This window comes from Ceratotherium simum, chromosome 12 (genome assembly GCF_057802395.1).
Source record: "Ceratotherium simum simum isolate JZ-2026a chromosome 12, ASM5780239v1, whole genome shotgun sequence".
In the NCBI taxonomy this organism is placed as follows: Eukaryota; Metazoa; Chordata; class Mammalia; order Perissodactyla; family Rhinocerotidae; genus Ceratotherium; species Ceratotherium simum.
In genome coordinates, this window is record NC_141911.1 from 72,322,489 (window position 1) to 72,341,677 (window position 19,189).

A 19,189-nucleotide genomic window follows, 5' to 3' on the forward strand; every position below is an offset into this window, starting at 1 on the left:
ACATTAACAAAGGGCTATGACTAGCCAACCCTTAATGGTTGGATTTGTACATTAGTCAGACCCTTGATCACAAGTCGTCGTCGTCGTTGTAGTCATCGTCGTCGTCGTCGTGGTGTCCCCCCCTCTACCCCCGCCATCAACACCTACATTCCAATATGGCCAGTAAAAAATAAAGACACCATCAAGCAGTCCACGTCTATTCCTGTGGGGTCTCTCTGTATCAGGCAAGGTTCCAGCGGGTGGTCCAGTGAAGAGACTTTGCTGCAGGGACCACAGGCAGGGGTGGGCTGGGTGGAGGGAATGAGAAGGGTTGTGAGACTCGGCTAAATGGTCTTGGAGGTAAAAGAACAGGAGGAAACCGTAGCCCCGACTGGAACCACGGGGGCAGAGGAAAGGCCCCTCAGAAGGAGCTGTAGTTGCTCAGGCACAGAGTACCCAAGAGACCCTCCCTGAAGCAGGGGCAGGGAGAGACCGTACATCTCTCCCTTCCGACTTTCTGTGCATGCTTCCCCAGTGCCAGTTTCCTGGGGGCGGCAGCAGGGCAGAGAGTGGACAGGGGCAGTGTGCACAATTTGAGGAAAACCCCAGACTCTAAACCTCTAGAGAGAGATTTCTAGAGAGGGAGACTCTCCAAAAAGACAGTTTTTAGTGAGTGTTTAAAACTACGCTCCATTCTTTATCCACAGACTATTTACTGTGTGGATCCATGACTCTTTTCAAACCTAGACTTTGTTTTTGGTTGCAAACAAGTTTGTGTCTTCTATGTTTTTACTAATTTCCTGCTGCAAGAATGACATGCTTTCACGTTGCCTTTTCCTCTAGTCAGTTATTATATTGTGAGTAGTAAATTGTAAACAAGGAAGCAAATCTAATACAAAAAAGATATTTTGGATTAGCTGTAAATTGCTCCTCTAATTTAGCAAGGATAATCCAGAATTTGGCTTTGGTGATTAAAATAATAGGATTAAAAAATGAGGGCCGGCCGCGTGGCTTGGCGGTTGAGTGCGCGCGCTCCGCTGCTGGCGGCCCGGGTTCGGATCCCCGATGCGCCCCGACGCACCGCTTCTCCGGCCATGCTGGGGCCGCATCCCATGTGCAGCAACTGGAAGGATGTGCAGCTATGACATACAACTATCTACTGGGGCTTTGGTGGAAAAATAAATAAATAAAATCTTTAAAAAAAAAATGATTCGGTGTACGTGTGCCTTCCCTCTGATTATGGGGAGTCTGCTGTGTAGTTACAGGGCTCTGTCATTAGCGTGGGTGTGGGCCCGAGTCAACATTCCCACAAAAGCTTGTCTTCTTGAATCCTTCGGTAATGGAAAAGCCCAGATACATTTTATAAATTCAGCAAGAACAAGAGTAGTCATCATTAATGCTGCTGGGAACCTGGATGAATAAGTGCTTTGAGATGCTGCAGCTCAGATGTCATTGCCTGAAGAGGACAATCGGGGTCAGGCAGTTGCCATTCACGTGATTTCACAAAAGGTCCCCCAGAAGGGATGTGACCCACTTCAGGAAGCACAAATATCGTTGCCAGGACCTTAGGTTCTTCGAGTGCAGTGATATAAAAAGACCACAGGCAATTTGATGTAGAATGATAAACTGAGCATCATATAAATGAGTTGTACATCCAGAGAGCAAAATGAAAAAGATAGCATTGGAACACTAGTATCACAAATATGCTACTTACTAGTTTTCAAAGATTGACCTAATAAACTAGTGATTTTATAGCGGAAAAGCTAACTTTTCCAATTTCCATTTATTTTCCTCATGTTTAAAAGTCACCAAAGGTGTAAGGCAGGGGACGGGCAGAGGAGAGCCCAGTCGGTTCCGTTCTGTTTGCAGGTTATGGTTGACGGTAAACGCTGGCCATTTGTGTATTTGCAGTTATTTTCAAGTAACCTAAGTAAACTTAATTTCATAATGATTTTAGCATTCACCATAGATATAAAGTTTGAGTAGCTGGAAGATTCAGAAAGACTGTTGATTGAAACCGAGTGCACAATGTGCTTTCCCCACGAGGTTCCTCCTCTGCCTTTCCAACCCCTGATGCCTGATAACAGGTCCCAGTCTGGACTTTCAGTCCCTAATCCGCTTTCCCTGTTCTAATTTGTGTCAGCCCCTCCATCCCAGACACAGGTAGCAAGCTCTCTGGCAGCACCGCTCCTGCCCCTTGTGGGCAGTCCACATCTACTCCGTTGTGAGAAGGCCAGGTCTTGATTCCAAGTTCGCAGCAAATACACAGGAGTTTCCTGTTTCTGAAAACAATGCTTCCATCCACCGCTCCCCCCCACAAAGGACTAAATGGCTTCTTATTGTCAACAAGACTGTCACAAGAAAACATAAAGTCATTTGAGGTTTGGTTCTCTTTACCCGCCACCACTTATTACCCTCACTTCCACAAACACCCCCCACCCAGAACAAAAGGCATAAGGGTCTGTTCAGCGTCTAAAACAGAAGTCACTTGAAAACAACCCTTTCTCTATCTTTTTTGAAAGTCTGAATTCACTGTGAAGGCAAAGCTATGTATCAAGGACAAGTAGGGAGAGGAAGCGATGGCTTTGAGGAAGGCCATAGGTGAGAGAATTTTCCCCAGACGCGGAAAGTCAGTGAGTTCTTTGAAGAGAGGAGCCATACTCTGCTCTATGGAAGTGGTCTGAGTTCAGAGGAAGGGCTGTGGACTACACCTAGTGGGAAGGGACCTTGAGCCTTGGGGATCCCAGTGGAGCAGCAATTGAAGACTTTTTTTCAAATTAACACTGGCATTAACTTCCTTAATTATATGTCACAGACAACTTCTGATAATTTATGAATCTCTGGTGAGGAAGGTGTGTGGCGCACAGTCCTAGGAGTCATACTCCATTTCAAATCTTTACTATTACTAGCTACTGTTTAGAATAAATGACATCAATGAGCCTTAGTTCACGCGTCTGCAAAATGAGGGATTAATACCCATCAGGCAAGGTTGTGAAGATAAGACGTTATGAACAATATGTGGCACATAGTCTAAAAAAAATGACTTAGAGTTAACACTGGAGAGTTATAAAAGTTTTTCAAAAACACAAAAATTCCCTTCGCCAACAGTATTTACCAATTTTCCCATCTTTTCAAAGAAACCTTTGGGTCAGTTTATTATTATTATTATTATTATTGTATTAAGAACACTTAACAGGAGATCTATTCTCTTACCAAATTTTCAAGTGCACAGTACAGTATTGTTAGCTGTAGGCGCTTGCTGTACACAGATCTCCAGAGCTTACTCATCCTGCGTGGCCGAAATTTCATGCCTGTTGAACAGCAACTCTCCATCTACCCCTCCCCCAGCCCCTGGCAGACACCATTCTGCTCTCCGTTTCTGCGAGTTTGGCTATTTTATATTCCTCATATAAGTGGAATCATGCTGTTTTTGTCCTTCTGCGACTGGCTTATTTCCACATAGCACCATGTCCTCAGGTTCATCTGCCTTGTAGCAAATAGCAGGATTTCCTTTTTTCTCATGATTGAATGTTCCATTGTATGTATCTATACACCACATCTTCTTCACCATTTTTCCATTGATGGACATTTAGGTTGTTTCCATTTCTTGGCTATTGTGAAAAATGCTGCAACAAATGCGGGAATGCAGAAATCTCTTCAAGATACTGATTTCATTTCCTTCAGATAGATACCCAGAAGCAGGATTACTGGATCACATGGTAATTCTAATTTTCTGAGGGACCTCTGTACTGTTTTCCAAGAGGATGAATCATTTTACATTCCCACCAATAGCGTGCAATGTTTACAATTTCTCCACATCCTTGCCAACACTTATCTTTTGTTTTTTTGATAATAGCCGTCCTAATAAATGTGAGGTGATATCTTGTGTTGAGTCAGTTTTGTGAACTGCTTTTTCTTCTAGTCCATTCCACAAGGTTTCAAAAGAATGAATAAACAATATTCACCTAAAACATTAGTTCTTAATACATTTTGGGTCATAAGACCCCTCGGAGAATCTGTTGAAAGCCATGGAACCCTCTTACCAGTAAAATGCACACATACAATAAATAATACAAATAATTTCTAAGAATGATGGACCCCAGATACATATTTATGAACCTCAGTTTAAGATCACTCACCCTAGATTAAACTATTTTTTGGCTTTCTTGACACCAAATGATTTAATTCAGGGATTGGCAGGTTTTTTCTGTAAAGGGCAAGAGAGTACATATTTTCAGCTTTGGGGGCCAGTCTCTATCAAAACTACTCAACTCTGCATTTGTAATGCAAAAACAGCCATAGAAAATATGTAAACAAATGAGCATGGCTGTGTTCCAATAAAATTTTATTTATGACAACAGGCTGTTTGGCCCTTGGGCTGTAGTTTGGCAATCCATGAGTTAATTCTTTCAAAAGAATTGAATGTGTTGCAGTAGTTATAAACTGGGAAACTCTTGAATACGCAAACACACACACGCACACACACACGCACACACTATGAAAGCCATACAGATTCACTGTAAAAGAGCAGCAGCCTCTGTGTCGTTTTCCTCTGGAATGCCTGGGGTGGGACAAGAAAGCACTGAGATGACCCTCCTTTCCCATCATATTTGATAATAATCTTTTAATTTGCACCTGATGGCAACTGGTGTCTTTCGATTGTTTTGGAACCTCATCCGAGCCATCCATTAGTGCTTGTTACCAGTGACATAAATTTATAGTACATTCTAATTTACGACTAGGGAGATAGGAGAACACTCAGGATTTAGTATGCATTTCTCTATACTACATTCCACCATATCTTCTTAGGACAACATGCCTCTTTAGGGAACTGTTCAAGGTTCCATTCTATTGTCTATTTTCCATTACTGGGTTTCTAAAATTTGTTCTTCATGACATTCACAGCAAAAACCTCCAAAAACTACAGCAATGTGAGTGTAAATTCTATACAGTAAATGTTGTACATTTAAAAATCACTGAGAGAAAAAGCTTGCAAACACCTTGCTGATAGCTGCCAGCAAGGCTTCATGAAGAGTAAACACTGTCAGAGGAACCTGATCTATTAGGATAAAGTCCCAGGTAGATGAAGAAAGAGAGCGAGTTCTAATTTATCTTGGCTCCGGGAAGGTTAGGTGACTCAGTTGTATGAGCCAATAAATTTAGAAAACATGGTCCAGACAGCATAACTATTAGGTGAGAATACAAATTGCCAGAGGGTCAAAAGTAATACAAGGTGTTTTTCAAAGTCAGTTAGAAGCCTAGATTTTTTTTGAAAAGTTTTCATCACCAGCCTAGAAAAAGAAATAAAGAAGTCAACCTAGAGAGTGTCCTAGAAAAATGCACCTTAGAAAAGCGAGTCAAGAAGTGGAAAATCTGAACATGTCAATAATCGGCAAAGAAATTTAATAAGCAGCTTGAACTCTAACTCCTATTATCTGTCCCCAAATACGCTACACGTTTTTACAGGCCAATCAGGATAAAGTTGGCATTGAAGGGAACCGTCTTGTTCATATACGCCAGGTTCTGGAACAAGAAGACTAGACATTGTTAAGATGTCATTTCTTCCCTAAGCGATCTCTAAATTCAGTGCAGCTCCAAGAAAGGCTTTTCCATGAAACACGACAAGCAGCTCTTAAATTTTAGGTGGCAGAGCAAAAGGGCAGAAATACCAACATTACTTTGAGGAAGAAGAACAAGGCAGGGCTTTTCTCTGCCCCAGACATCGAGCCTTAGAAAGCTTCAGGTAATTAAGAGATTAATTGACATTAATTATTCTGTTCAGATCACTTACTTCTGTAAAAGCATCCAAGATTTACTGCTGAGGAGGAGGTGGAAATTGGGCTAGGTTTGGAAGGGAGCCTTAGAAATATTAAAAGACTTAGGAAATAAGACTCCAAAGGTAAAATCAGGACTGTTCAGTCTGATGATAATTCCAACAATACTATACAAACAATAATAAAGAAAACACAGGTTAAAAGTAATACTTTTGCAGTATATTCAAATTTAAAACAAGGAAAGTTAATTCATAGCTGTTGTTCCTTTCCCCTGACATAAGATGCATTTTAAATGTAGCGTGAAGAATTTGGCTAAAATAGAATTTCCTTGAGGTGAGATACGGCAAGTCCACTAAGGATTTACTGAGAGAGGAGGCGAAATCTCTTGCTCTCCATGTCTTCAAAACTCAGATTGACTGTAGTCTATCAGGAAATTTGGGAGTTTAATTTACCGAAGGTGCTGAAATTCATAACTTGGCTACATAAATATTTCTAGTCCTGTAGTTCTAGAAACAATGTGAAGACGCTCTCACAGAGACACCAAGGGGAAATGGAGCTCTACTGATTCATCTACATTGTTTCCTCTCCCACGGCCTCCTCTCACTTCCCACACACACAGATGCTGTCCCAGATAACTGTCTGCTCTTCATTCAGCGCAAACACGCCTCTATGTCGTCCAAGTCTGCTCAGAGGGCCACTGGCATCACTCTGCACGGCGGCCGCTCTAAATTCAACATACAATACGAGAAGAACAGTTGCCATTTACCTAGGAATGTGCTCATGTATTTTTACTCTCATAAAATTCAAAGTAAACTGTGGGATGATTTATGAAGGATCTAATACGAACAATAGACAGGTTTGAATCGAAGAAATAAGTAACTGAGATGACCGTTTAAAATTTGCAGTGAAGTAAATTTGATTATGTATAAAATTTGCATTTATTATGATTATAAATAGTCAACTCCTCATCGGTTATGGTTTTAACCACCTATGGTAAATTTTTACCCCTATGCTGGGTTTCCTTGCATATCCAAGAGGTTCTGGCTTACTTCTCCTAATTACTGGAAACTTCCTAAGGGATAAGGTTGTTGTTCTCAACAAAATATGTGCTACTTTCCAAACTCACACTGCTCCATCTGCTGTTCTCAGATAAGTGAGCTAGCTGTTCCATGCAAAGGGGAATGCTTTATACGGGAAATGGTCGTGGACCCCAGGGCCCTGCACGTGCTGAGCTTCTGATGGGGATGCAGGCAGGCGGCGAGAAACAACCTGTGACCGAGCCCAGCTGACAGGCAGGTGAGGAGCAAGCTTCTCTCCTCACTGAAGCAGCTCTAGAGACTGAGACAGAGACAGAGACACGGCATCTCCCTGAGACCGCACGTGCCACTGTCTTGTTTCCTTCACGGTCCTTCAGTGTCACCCGCTGAACAGGTGTTCATCAGGCACCTCCTGTGAGCTGTGCTCTACGCTGGGACAGGCTCACAATGGGGAATAGCAAACCCTTGATCGGTGTGCACCTGCTCTCCTTAGGTCGGCTTGAGCATGTCACCTCTACCTTCTCTTCCACGGACAGGGGAAATAATTCACCAGGATCTTCTCCATAACAACTATTCAGATGACGTAGGCAGTCACTGTCACTTCTTAGTCTTCTCCAGCATTGACTTGCTAAATGTATTTTAAAAACATTAAACAAAATAAAAACAACACAAACCAAAACAATACAAAAACCCCACATGCTGATGCCTGGATATATGTCTCCAAAGGGGCAGGAAAGCTTCGTCCATTGACCCCACAAGGAAAGTGTTACAATGTATTATTCCCTCTGTAGATATTTACGGCATTCCTTCTGTGTGCCTGGCACTGGATGAAGTACTGGGAATACAGCGGTGGGGACACGTACGGCCTGGAGCCACAGTTCTCCCGAGGAACACACCGAACACGTGAGGATGCACTGCAGGGTGATGGAGGGCGGCCGGGCGAGGCCACGTTAGAGCCGTTGGGCAGAAAGCCCTCTGCCAGGAGGCGACATGGCTGACACAGTGTCTGACTCACGGAACGGACGTTTTCAGGTCTCTTTAGATCAGTCATCCAGGAAATATTCTCTTTCTTTTCCTGCTGAATTTTGTTTTCTTGCTCGATTATAAAGGGTTATTCGGATCAGATAAACTAGACCTAAAAGCAAACAGACACACACAAACGAACAAAACCTGGCTCTTCATAATGCCGTGACAGAGTCCTGCAAAGGCAAATGATGAATATTTTATTATAAATATTGAAAGAGTCTAATATTTGGCTAATTCTTTAGTGCAGAACATCGAATTCTGTTACATTTTCGCTTCCTTTAGATCAGTAATACCTAATGTTGGGGTCAGGCATCCTGTTGAGAACCTAATAATACTACAGTCCCTCTCTCTTAGAAAAGGCACAGCCATTCCAACGACAGGGGACAGTTTCAGGAGGGGTCCATACATTCTCCGTGTGTCAGATCACAAATGCTTCACATGATTCCCAAACATGGAACCCACCCTGCTAGGTATCAAAATGTGTCCTAAAGCTGCAATAAATTAGTGAGTGTGATTCTGGTACCAGATTTCACCAGGAAAGAAGAAAAGTGAAGAAAGTCCTAAAGGTGTATCAAATCAAGGGAAAAGTTGGGTTTTCCTAATGGTATGGTGAAAAGGAACTAATCACCTGCCTCAAACCACCCACCAGAAGAAATTCTTGTGGGTTAAAGATTTAAATGTAAAAACTAAAACTCTTAAAGAATTAGAATACCAAACATATAGGTGAATATTTTTTTATCACTGGGTGGGAAAAATCTAAGTAGAAATCACAAGGAAAAGAGTGACATATGTGACCAAATGTGTATTTTAAACCTTATAGTAGCAAGACAATAAGAAAAATACCACCTTCCTCCATAGAGGCCGACTTAAAAAAATTGTAATGTAATTGACAAAAAGTGTTAATCCATACATAAACCTTTACTAATCTTTATATAAAAGAGGAAAATACCAGATGAAAAATGAGCAAGAAATATGGACACAATTCTTGGCTTCAAAGCAAGAGCTCAATAGATGTGTTGATTAAATGAATAAATTGATGAACAGGCAATTCACAGAATATAAATTCCCAATAAACATATGAAAAGTATGCAATCATGGGAATAATTTCAAGAATGAATATCAAAGCAAAATAGTATTTTTGCTCATCAAACTGACCAAGATTAAAACAAAAATCTGATAATGCCTGTGTTGGGCAAGGATGCAGGCTATAAATAATCACACATTCCTAGGAATGTAAGCTCCTGCTTTCCTAAGAATCCTCATTATGGATTGAGCACTTTAATATATGAGGCAGAATCTGCAAATTTGAAACTCGATTTAACAGAAGTTTTCCCAACTTTCTATAATAATAAAAAACCATTCCTTTGAATGCGTTTCTGGAAAATTCCTTTCGGAAAGTGAGTGTGACGAGTTGGCAGAGCAATGACAGGAGATGCTCCTGGCCCACGCCTTCTCTCTGTGATGGTGGAGGACAGTAAAAGGCCCTCCACCAGGGCAGCCACATCAGAATCTCTGTCTCAGCTGGAAGATGCAACGGCTTTTGCTTTCTGTTCTCTTCTTCCTTCCTTCCCTTTTCTTTCTCTTCGCGTCCTCCTTCAACCACATTGCTGGTGGTACATTATGTTACTGTTTGCGATATCTGCAACCCACCCCTTGCCCTGTATACGCAGCAGGGCTCTGCAGTTAGCGTTAGTCCACAAGCTGAGGGAGTGAAGCAGACCACATCTGAGCAGAACCCTCAGTAGCTGGTTGACAGTCTGCCGTGAGACCAGCCGTGTTCCTGAGAGGCTGCTGGGTCAGGTAGGAAGAAGTGTGGAGAAGAGTCATGGCTAATGTGGGTGGACATGTAGTACGGGTGAAAAATACACTTTCTTGTGCAGAACTGCAAAAGGCACAGAGACTGTGTTACCACAGAATATCCCAGGGTTGTTATGAGGAGTAAATGATTTTAAAAAGACTAAATGAATTATTATTTGTACAGGGCTTAGACTAGTGCCTAGCAAATACCAAATACTGTATTAGTGCTTGTTAAAGAAATCCCTGTGTATGTGTGTGTGTAAACAAAGTCTAGGAAGGTATACAATGAAGTATTAAAACTGATTTTAAAATTTTCTTTTTGTTTAGCCACATCATCTAGTTTTTCTTCAATACAAATATATTTCTGGTGTAATTAGAAAATCTATTCAACAACTCCTAACTACTTTGCACTGAGAGACTGTTTCTTAACAATTGTAATTTAAAGAAATGTATTGCTTTCTTTATTATGACTTCATTATATCACTGCCACAGGAACGCATCTCTAATTTTATTATGAAAATCAACAGGAAAACAAGTGTCAGTGTGTGGAAGTTCTATTAATGGCAGCTTTCTTGAACCATGGAGTGGACAACACCTGTAGCCAAAATCTTGAGAATGAGACGAAATGTTTAGTTATTCACCTGTTACTGCATGCATCATTCACCTGTTATTGCATGCATCATTCACCTGTTATTTGCATGCATCATTCACCTGTTACTGCATGCATTATTCACCTGTTATTTGCATGCATTATTCACCTGTTATTGCATGCATCATTCACCTGTTATTGCATGCATCATTCACTTGTTATTGAACGCTTTATTCACCTGTTATTGCATGCATTATTCACCTGTTATTTGCATGCATGCTCTGAAAATGGTTTGATTTCTAATGTGACTGAAATTTGTCTCCCTAAATAAGATCAAGTTGTTGAGTCATTAGTAATTATACCCCTGCTTCTCTGAGCCAGACTCAAAATCAATGAAAGATGAGCTCTGGTTTCTAATTTTACTACCTTGGGGAAGACAGATCAGTGAGGAGCAGCTTTGCTTTTGATGGACAAGGGTACGGGTGAGACCAGGTCACTTACTGGGATTGTTGTCTTTGCAACAACCTTCCTGCTGACTGCATCCAACCCCTTTTAATTTGCCCTGGTTGAGAAGGAGCCTTGGATTTGCACAGAAAAATCACGATCCAAGAGCAATCATTAACACCCATATCTATGACTAGCCACAGCCATCCCAGCTGGAGAATTCCATGCCTGAGAACAGTGGGGTCACTTCCTTTTTTATTCTCCATACTCACCATGTGGGCTTTTTTGGGGGGGCACTTTGAGTCACCTGGGGAGAAGCGAGAAGACTCCTCTGGATGGTGGGCATCCTTTAACAGGTACTCAACTCCAGGGAAGTTAGGAAGCTTCCCTCAGGTGGGCAAGTCTAAGAACAGGAGGACAGATGAGACTAAGTGAGGGGGAGGGGGAAGAGCATGTAAAAAGCTTAAGGTAATGGCATCAAAACCGTCAAATAATAATAGATAAAACCTCTATACTGAATTATAAATTCAAAATTATAAAATATTGCTGAGAGTAATTAAAGAAGACCTAAATACATGAGAAGATATATTATGTTCATGGATTTTAAGACTCAATATTATTAATATGCTCATTTTCCCCAAATTGATGTAAAGATTCCAGGCAATACCAAAAATCCCAGCAGGCTTTTTTTTTTTTTTTTAAATAAATTGATAATCTAATTAAAAAACTTATATGGAAATACATGGATCTAGCACAACTGAAACAATCTGGAAAATGAAAAATTAAATTGGAAGACAAACTACCTAATTTCAAGACTTACCATAAAAGCTACAGTAATCAAACAAATAGATTAATGGAACAGACGAGAGAATTCAGAAATAGACTCATTCATATCCATCAACTGAGGTGCCAAGTCAACTCAATGGGAAGAATAAAGGTTTTTAAACAAATGGTGCCAAAACAACTGTATATTCTCAAAACCTACCTACCTCTATATGTGAATAGCTGGTGGGAATATTAAATGGTATTATCACTTTTGAAAATTGTTTGGCAATTGACATTCATTTATTCAGTAGATTTGAGATGGATCATAGACCGAGATGTAAAAAGCTAGAACTATAAAGTTTCTATAAGAAAACATGGAAAGAATCTTCATAACCTTAGTGTAGGTAAGATTTATTAGAGAGGACACAGAAAATATTAACTATAAAAGAAAAAAAAAGATAAATTAGGCTTCGTGAAAATTAAGACATTCATTATGAAAATGAGTAGGTAAGCCACAGACTGGGAAAAACATTCTCAATATATATACCTGACAAAGGACTCATATCCAGAATATATAAAGAACTCTTATAAATCAACAATAAAAACTCCAAATGACCTGATTTTAAAAATGCACAAAAGACTTGAAAAGACACTTTATAAATGATGCTTAACATCACTAGTCATCAGAGAAACAAAAATTAAAACCACAATGAGATGCCATTTCACATCCCCTAGAATGGTTAAAATAAAAAAGACTGACAATATTACATGGTGAGAGTGTGGAGACCTGGAACTTGCACATATTGCTGGTGGGAATATTAAATGGTATGACCACTTTGGAAAATCGTTTGGCAACTGACATTCATTTATTCAATGACCCAGCAATTCTACTACTGGGTATTTATCCAAGAGAAATGAAAACACATGTCTACAAAAAGACTTGTACAAGAATATTCATAGCCTTATTTGTAATATCCTTAAAGTAGAAACAATCCAAATAAATGCCAACAGGAGAATGGATAAACACATTTTGATATATTTATATAATGGAATACTACTTAGGAATAAGAAGAAACTATTGATACACATAACAAAGTGGATATTTCGTAAAAAAATACTATGTTGAGCAAAAGATGCTAGACACAAAAGACTACATACTAAATGACTTCATTTATATGAAAGACAAAAACAGGCAAAACAAATGTAGGGTGATAGAAACCAGAGTGGTTGCCTTTGGGGTGGGGGAGACCGAACAGAAAGGGACAGGAGAGAACTTTCTGGGCTGATGGAAATAGTCTATGTCTTATTTCTGGTGGTGGTTGCACGGGTATAAACAGTCGTCAAAACTTCTCAAACTGAACACTTAAAATCTGTTATTTTACTGTCTGTAAATCATACCTCAGTTAGACAAAGAAAGCACAGGAAAGAAGAGCACGGCGTGTTCACAGGTGCAGATGACTCAAATACTTGGGGCTGGGGGTTAATTCTTTCCTTAACCCCTCCCCACCATAAGATATTCCTGCATTTTAATCCACAGTGATGAAACAGTGATTTATTGAAGTCATTTCTCCTCATGACATGTGTCAGGCAGGGATTGAAAACATCAAAAGTGATGAAATACACCTCGTCTCAAATGGAATCACCTAGGACATGTACAAGTTACACACTTAGCAGCACGTGAAAAGGGACATGCCCTCTGTCTTGAGAAACTTTAGCTGGTAGAATACAGAGAATTTGGCAGGGAGAACTGTTCAAATCAGCTTCCAAACTCTGTACTCCTCCCACCGCCAGTGCATTACTCAGTGAGATTTACCAAAATAAATAAAAACATGATTGATATCTGAACAACAAATCCTGTGACCACATATTATGACATAAAGAACTTAACTAATTCATTCATCTTTCTCCTCTAGATGATTTACCTCCACAGGCAAGGCACTGTGTCTCTTGCAACTCATCTTTGTATCCTTAGAAGAATCTAGGCCTGGGTCTTGAAAATAATGGATTCTCAATAACTATTTATAGACTTGAGTTAATCAATGTATTTACTGATTAGTTAGAATTTATGTCCAAATTACATGTTCCCATAATGGGAAATTTACTGCAATTATTTTATAATGTCTTCATATAAAATGTTTGAACCAGCAGTGATCTCATTTGGGTAATTTACGGAAAATATATTTAAAAGGAGTATACAGAATGATATGCAAGTCCAACTCACTCCAGCTTAAAAATTTAACCATACTGTAATTACCTGACTTGATTTTTAAAAAAATTATAGAAAAAGTACAATTGTTAACAATATAAAAAACAACCCACCCCACTGACTCTATAGTTTTGTCTCCATTTGAACATCTAATGATCACAAAGGCTGCAGGTACACTGTTTTGAACTGAACACCACATTGGCAAGGTCAGTGACACTGTGAACTGAGAAGGAATGGTTACTCCAGTGATGGGTGCTCCACCGGCGAGTGTTACTCTGCTGGCAGCCGAGACTTGGGGAGTCCACCATGGACTCAGCGGTCCTTCAATCGCACATTGTAAGAGCATTTGTGATGCTCTGCAGGCAGCCTTTCTGCCAAGATTTTCCCACTGCTTTCCTTCCTGAGAACAACAGGTTCAAGATGGCTGGTGCTGGTTCCCAGCTCCGCCAAGAACCTCCTGAATGCCACTGGGCTTTCGTCACCCAGTCGGGTGGCACAATGTCAAACGTGATGATCTCCTAAATGGGGACTCCCACAATCATGTTATTTTTGGGAGAGCAGCTCTCTGGCTCCATGGATATCACTTGAACAGAGTAGCCACGTTCTTCTGCAGCTCTTGCTCGATCCAGATCCACCAGGCACATGCACTGCTTCCCTGAAACACAGGAAGGGGTCATGAGACTTCAGGCTGTGAAGGGACCCTGTGCAGTGACACGTCCACAAGTACGGAGAATGCTGTCTGCCCCTAGGTCGTGTTCAGTCTCTCTCAATTTAATTCTTGATCAGTGTGGAGAGAAGACAATTACAAACATCTGCTAATAACTTAAAGAATGTTAACATTTTAAATATATTTATAAATAAATCTCAAATAAACACTACAGATTCTATTTCCCACTTTGGTTAAAAATCCATTGAAAGACTTTTTCTCTTCATGCCCTATGAAAACATATTATCTGTAATATCGTGAAAAAAACCACATCTGTCTTTAAGAATATCTAAAATAACATGCAAACAAGGAGACACCTGCAAAACATCTTACATTTGCACCTGGAGTTCTTAGAACAATGAAGAGATGAGAAATGGAAAATACTTGAGAAAATTCTCAACTGTGCTGATCATTTCAGGTGGATGTCTTAAGTGTAATATAATTTTCAGAGCTCCTGTACCCCTATGAAAATTCAACTGGCTTTGTAATCTTTGGGAAACAAAAGAGGAAACCTGACTGGCAGGCAGAGCAGGTAATTTGTGTTCCTTTGGCGAAGGCAAACTTCTACTTCAGAAGTAGCTGGGGCTACAAGCAATGTGGGGTTGAATACAGTCAAAGCTATGGTTTACCTTTACACCTTCCATTTCTTCAAATTCAATACATAACCTCTTCATCCTCTTGGAAAAAGGTTACTGACTATGCAGAACTTCATTCCATTTTTCCATCAGTAATTATAATAATGCCTAAACATTTTTAAATGATTTATTTGAATGACAGCACAAACTGCTAAACTAAACCAGCCTCAGAAGTGAAGACAGGTAACTGACACAAGGAACTCCTTCTGTGGAAGATGGAAGAATCCTCACAGAAAAACAGCAGAAGGTGAGATCAGTTGGTTAAGAACTGGCAACGAGAGATTCAGACTTAAAATATTTTGTACATTTTCCTTAAAAGGCCTCATGCCAAAAAGGATAAACTGTGTTAGCAATGATATAAAAAGAAATGTCTACAATTCCATTTTGGCTAAATCACCCCTCTTCATCAACAGCCCTATGGCTGACATTCTTTTTTTTCCTTAAAATACTGTTCTTCCTTTAAGACATCTATAAATCCCCCCCACCCACTTTTCAATTTAAATGAAACATTCTGTCAGAACGGGATGCTCTGCATTCCTTCAGCACCCACCCGGGCGTGCACTGCCGCTCATTTGCCCTTGGCTTTGATCCCAGTCCAGTTAACTTCTCCTTTTCCAAGATAGAAAAGAATCTCATGTTTTCACATGTTGAAGAAGTGTCTTTAGAACTGAAATTCAGTTGTTGGCATCCACCTTTTGGGGCCTGGAAGCTTCCTAAATGTTCACAGACAAAAGCGCACCCTGTGCAGTACAGATGGAGACCTGTGATGGAGTCTCTGACTTTGAACTGACCTTCCCTCTCTTCCTGAAGTGACCATGCCAAATGCTCCTCCTCCTCGACCCTGTCTACTTCCCTTCCAGCCACTCCCCTCTGGTTTGATGCCTAAAATATCAACCATGTGCACCCCCATCCACCATCCCAATTATGTCTTCACCTAATCTATACATATGTAAGTTATACCTTAATGTATATTCACTGTACATTCTACTGTACACTTGACTAACTCAAAGTGTTGGGAACTGGAACAGGAGGAGGAAGAGGGAAAGAGAGGCTGTGGACAGGAAAGAGCAAGCTTTTTCCATAAGTTTATGTCCCAGAGTGTGAGAAAGGGAAGGAAATCACTGTGCCTTTGGGATCAGGTCTCAAATGCCTCTCCAGATGTGGGTATCCTGCTATGATGACTTTGCTTTTAGAGTTTAAAGATAACTATTTCTCACGCAACATGGTCTCTGAATGCAAGCTAATTACTACATCTGGTGCCTGGCCAAAGAAACAGCAATCTGTTTCCAGTATACCATGATGGTCTCCAATGTGTGGCTTTTCTAAATAATTTTAAAGATTAGTGTTGACTCCACTCAATCACCTTAAGCCCTAATTTTGGAACCTAACCTCCCAGTGATGTGACTTCATCATGGGGGGCACTGCAAAAGCGGATCAGTGCTCCATGTCTGAGATCAAATAATTTGGGGTCATAGCTACATCACCCACCAGCTGAAGGATCCTGGGCAAGCTTTTGTCCCAATTCTCTCACATGTAAAATGTAAATAATAGCACATACCCTGTAAGTATTTTATAGAATTTACTGAGAGAATGGATGGACGGCATTTAGCTCAGTGCTTAAATGTGCAATAACCATTAGCTGCTGTTATCCTTCTAAATGTGATTTCTTTTTCTAAAGCAAAGTCTTGGATAAATTCATTACTTTAACTGGAAATGCTATTGTAGGTCTTCCAATTTAGGTAATGTTTAATATTACAATGTTAAATAAATTGGTCTATGATTAATAATATACAAGTATACTTTTTTCCGAGAAAGAAAACATCATCATCCTTGTTTATACATTTTTTAATGCATAAATTTTGGCATGGGTAGTTGATTTTTCCATCTTTATTATTTTCTTCCATGGCTTTTGATAGATCCTTCAGTTTGTAACAGTAAGAAGGAAATTTAACATAATAATTCTGCTCAATGTACAAACATTGAAGACGTATTTAAAAGTATTAATGTTAATAAGAATAGAATAAAATGTTGTTATAGTTACAAAGTCCTTTTCAATATGGATTAAGTTTTCTGGGAAAAACAAGCTTTAGTTTCTCGTTGACAAATGGACCAGTTTTTCCCACATGGAGCGGGTGCATTCACTCCTAGGCGTATTGTACGGAACCTGCTCAACAGCTGCCCCGTGAAAACACCTACCCGTGAGCCTTCGTTGGGGTGGGAGCTGGACAGCTGTCTGATCTGCGAATCTGCACAGAATCATGTGTTCCTGGAAGAAAAAGCAACAGAAGTGGGTTTATTTTAATCTTCTGCTTCAAAATCGTAAAAATAACAAAAAGACTTCGTTTTTCTGGACTTCTACATCAATTGAACAAAGTGCAGCACAAATAGTACTTTTGAGAGAAGGGGATTTTCAGACAATGGAACTCAGTAACTTCTTTCCCTTCAAGTAGACTGCTCGTCAGCTGTAGTTCTTAAGAGCAGACGCGTGGAAGATCCTCAGGGCCATTTAACCAGTTGCTTTTAGCTGAAATGTGGTTCCAATTTGTGATTATAATGTGTTAGAGTAAAAGACCTAAAATTCACTTATATTTTCCCTCTAATAAAGTTTGCATCTCAGGGCCGTGGCTCCAAGACGACGTTCTCAGTGTCTTCTTCCCAGTCCCAGAGGGAAGGGAAGGGCTGTGGGGTGTCACTGTCCGGGCTGTGCTCTCCGGGAATGCAGCGCAGTGCTGGCTACTCCTCTGCTGGTCCCGACTCTTCCTTCGCTCGGCCCCTTTGCGGGGGGGCCTGGCTCTCTCTCCCCTCACTCCAAAAGGCTGCAGGAGGTATATTTAATTCTGCTTTAAAACAAACCGTAAAAATGACCCGAGGGAATGGGGGGCAGATTATTGCTTCTGCTTAACAATTTTAGGAAAGATTGCATTAACGAAAAAAGAAAAGGCTTTAAAGGGACAGAGCTGATGAGTCTGCCTGGCACTCTTCAATCTGCAAGTAGCCATAGGTGAGCGATGCATGGAGTGGAGAGTGGAGCGGGGGTGCCTGCTGTGCACCCAGGACAGCTTCCGTCTCCAGTGTGCACATAACCTCACCTGTCGGCTTAGCAAATGGGCTGAACTCAGAGTCACCACTTGTCCCTTGGTCTTCTGTATGCTCAATGCAAGCCTCCATTTTTTAATAAGGTAACTGAAGTGATTGTGTGAGGTTGGTTCTTTTTCAAGGGTTACCTTTGTCTCAACCTTTATGCGTTTTAAAAAAAACACTTAAACGCTCACTATAAAATTTAGTGGCAATGGGTAGGATACTAACAAAACAGTGCAAATGAATAACTTTTATTAAGCTCCATGAACTGGCATAAACAAAGGGGCAGAAGAATTTAGAATTATATAATTTGAAGAAAAGGCGAGAAAAAAGCATGCCCTTTGTCCTCAGGGTGTTTGTAAATTAAGATTCACTTTAAATAAGGTGTCAGGCATGCACAACCTCAGGGGAGGTTCGTTTCTCTCGTCCAGATAGGTCTCGCCATGTTCACTGGTATCACGTGTGTAGCTGTTCTCCCAGTAGGAGTTCAATTCTGAAAGAGGAAGGCACATCATAGGTGCTCAGGAAAGGTTTGCCAGCTGAACTGAACGGTGGAAAAAAATGCTTCCAAAGACTCTCCAGATATCTGGGCACTACGTCCATTTAGTTCTTCCTTCTGGTCCACCCATCATGGTGAAGAAATACTGAGACACCACCCTGCAGCAGTATCCAAGGGGTTAAGACTTCTGTACAGAGCATTCACACCTGAGACCCTCAAAAGGGCTGGCAGCCAAGCAGATCTTGGGAGTGTGGGAGGAAGAGGAGACAAAGACAAACTGGGGTACCAGTTTGAGTTTTCTGCTCTCTGGAAGAGCCGTCTCTGTCGACTCCAGAATTCTACATTCTTTTCTAGCCAGTGAGACTGTGGCTCCCTACTTCCTCACCGCCCTGGGTTTTTCCATATACCCTCTTAGAATTTGCTTTACCTAGCGTCACTCAAGGAGGGACTGAAAACAAGGGTCTAATTTTTGTTTTTTATTTTTCAATTCATTTTCTAGGTTATTGGCAGGGCCTTGCGAGAGAAAGGTGAGGTGATTTGAATCTTATGAAAATAAAGTTCCTGGGGTCCTAATGTTTCCTGAAAATGCTTATAGTTCCCTAGGATATGAAAACCTTAAATCTAGTAGGCAAAGAAGAGAAACGTCCCGGTTCT

The 19,189-nt window shown here is 40.6% G+C and overlaps 1 protein-coding gene across 7 annotated transcripts in view; it reads right to left on the reverse strand.

Annotated features, from left to right (window-relative positions):
- Nucleotides 1-11,801: 11,801 nt before the first annotated feature.
- The window catches only part of GSTCD (glutathione S-transferase C-terminal domain containing), a 126,734-nt gene continuing 119,346 nt past the window's right edge, over nucleotides 11,802-19,189 (reverse strand). For all 7 annotated transcript variants that reach the window (XM_087437773.1, XM_087437774.1, XM_087437772.1 and 4 more), the window contains 2 exons: nucleotides 17,155-17,224; nucleotides 11,802-14,272 (listed from right to left, as the gene is read on the reverse strand). In XM_087437773.1, coding sequence (XP_087293899.1) covers nucleotides 14,136-14,272; nucleotides 17,155-17,224 — 207 coding nt within the window. In that variant the 3' untranslated portion in view covers nucleotides 11,802-14,135. The remainder of the gene's footprint in view (nucleotides 14,273-17,154; nucleotides 17,225-19,189) is intronic.